General features: G+C 27.6%; 1 protein-coding gene across 1 annotated transcript; it reads right to left on the bottom strand.

Moving 5' to 3' along the window:
- Positions 1–383: 383 nt before the first annotated feature.
- LOC117179143 lies at positions 384–893 on the bottom strand. The gene is made up of 2 exons (XM_033370822.1): positions 787–893; positions 384–686 (listed from the first exon to the last, which is right to left on the bottom strand). Exons 1-2 carry the CDS (start codon positions 818–820, stop codon positions 409–411), a joined length of 312 nt encoding a protein of 103 aa, XP_033226713.1. The 5' UTR covers positions 821–893; the 3' UTR covers positions 384–408.
- Positions 894–2,276: the final 1,383 nt, after the last annotated feature.

Raw genomic sequence — 2,276 nt, 5'->3', positions numbered from 1 at the left:
TAAGGTTGCCTTATTTTATTTAAGGCCGTGTAGATAGTTTCTATTAAATTCCTTAAATTATTATTTTTCAATTACAATGTAATAAATGATGGACTTCAGCAGGAAAAGCCAATAAAAATATATTTGATACTTAAATAATTAAATATATTTTATTTTAAAACTTTGAATAGTTCACACCATAAATAAGTTAATCATTATATCGTAATATAAAGTACTTTATAAATCTATTTTTTTGTAACTTTGGCTCAATTTTTGTTAGACTATAAATCTTTCAACGAAGGTTTTTATGAGAAATGATAATTGCAGAATGAAGAAATACGTTATGCAATCATTTTTTTCAGTCTAACTTGTTAAACTAGATTATTAAATATGGCAATGTGAAATACTGAAATAACAATATTTGAATTATTATGTTGATAACTCAGACTCATCTTCTCTGTTTGGTTCCTTCTTTCGATCCTCTAGAACTTGATGTTCCTCTGGATCTTGAAATTCCTCTAGATCTTGAAATTCCTCGGCCTTACCCCGAACTGCTTTATCGCTCAGTCTGTTTTGCAAAGCACCTCTTTTCTGCCTCTCACCCTCCCAGTCCTTAGCATTATTAAAAACTTTGCTAATTAAACTGCAAATATTATCCTCAGTTAATGGCTTTTCACCAGGACGTCCATGAGTCTGTATAATCACACCTGAAAAAAAGAAAAAAATGATATGAATATTTTTGTTCATATTTAATTTGTATGTATGAATTAAGTATAGCAAATGTTTCACAAAAGTCATTTATCTCACCTGAGATACACTCATAAAAATAAGTTCCCTTCATGATCCGTTTGCCAGGAACGTTTTTCTTTGCCGTAAATTTAAGTATCACATTTCGGCTGAGATATTTCTTAAAAACATTTGTTAAAGTTTTTGATGCATTTAACTCTCGATCAAAAAGGTAATTCAAAGAAGAAGACTTGAAAAATATAAGTAAACGATTGAAAAAATTAATTATTGTTTCAATATAATATATTAATAATTAAGAATTTGTACGATATAAATTTGCAATACTTATAAATTCTGTCCGAAACCCATGATCAATTTTTAATTTTTCGTTAAACTCATCAAATTTTTCAGTACTCTGAAATGGTATTGTTAGTTTGTACTTTTCAGTAAATAACTTTTTTGTAGCTGTTTCCCTTTGTTTCCCTTTGTACGTCGACAGATAGTCCCTTCAGCGCTGATAAAATAAGAGGAAGATCTGAAAACATTCGTGGATTATATTTTAAAAACAAAATTGAAGTTAATAACATTTTCAATCAAAATCAATAAAACTTTAAAGCACACAAATAATTACAATATAATTATTGAATATTAATAAATTAGTTGATTACCATCTTTCTTCAAAGTTTTTTTCTTTTTAGGAACAGCTACATTTTTCCCTAGTACATCGTTATTAATGAAGTCTTGTTCTTCTATCATTTTTGTACTGATTCTATTTGAATTAACTTCACTATTCTTCAAAGATAAATCAGTGTGATTTTCAATTTTTTTTAAAGACTTAGTACTATTTGTACTAATGTTACTTAAAGTCTGTGATGTAATTGGGGTTTTTTCATCCCTCTTATTTTTTTTAGTGCAGGCAAACTTTTTGTTGCAAGTTTTGGCAACTTCCACTTTTTATCTTTGTTTTTCTTCATTGTACTCTCAATGTTTGTCTTTTTTCGAAGCACATGATGAGTTTAAGTCTGTGATATCAAATTGTGGTGAATAATTGTCCGAGTCCGATTCCATAGCAGGTACAGAATTAATAACTTTTTTTTATTTTCTGTAATAGTGAATTTTTTTGTTTTCAATATGTTTTGTAAGTATCTTAAAGATTTTAACAGAATTAATTATATTTTACTTTTAAAAAGCGAAATTCAATTTCTTAAACTTTTGCTGTATTGCTTTATTACAAGACATAACTTTTAATTTGAATATTTTTATTTTAAAAAAAATCAGATGCTATAAATTCGGTATTTCAAAATGACGTACATCAAAATTGTAAACTATCAAATCAAAAGTTTTGTTAATCACTGAATTTTAAATTTAAAGTGTTCAAGGTTTAGGGGCCGTACTTAAATAACGTTATAGTTCAAGGGGGGGAGACAATTTGTTATAATTGGTTACGGTAGGGGGAGGGGTTTTTCACTCGGGTGCAAATTCAACTATTTTGTAAAACATTAACCTTTTGTTTAAATTTATATTTTGTTGCTGATAAATCGACTGAGACCTGTTCTAGTTGAATTTTTATT

Source organism: Belonocnema kinseyi, chromosome 8, assembly GCF_010883055.1.
Source record: "Belonocnema kinseyi isolate 2016_QV_RU_SX_M_011 chromosome 8, B_treatae_v1, whole genome shotgun sequence".
Taxonomy (NCBI): Eukaryota; Metazoa; Arthropoda; class Insecta; order Hymenoptera; family Cynipidae; genus Belonocnema; species Belonocnema kinseyi.
The sequence above is the reverse complement of the archived record's forward strand: the minus strand, read 5'-3'. Positions and strand labels throughout refer to the sequence as shown.

Bases quoted from the DNA above. Each gene is read 5' to 3' on its own strand.
- LOC117179143 (XM_033370822.1), bottom strand. From the start codon at position 820: ATGAAGGGAACTTATTTTTATGAGTGTATCTCAG. The intron at 687-786 runs GTGAGATAAATG...TCTTTTTTTCAG, and splicing joins TTTTTATGAGTGTATCTCAG to GTGTGATTATACAGACTCAT.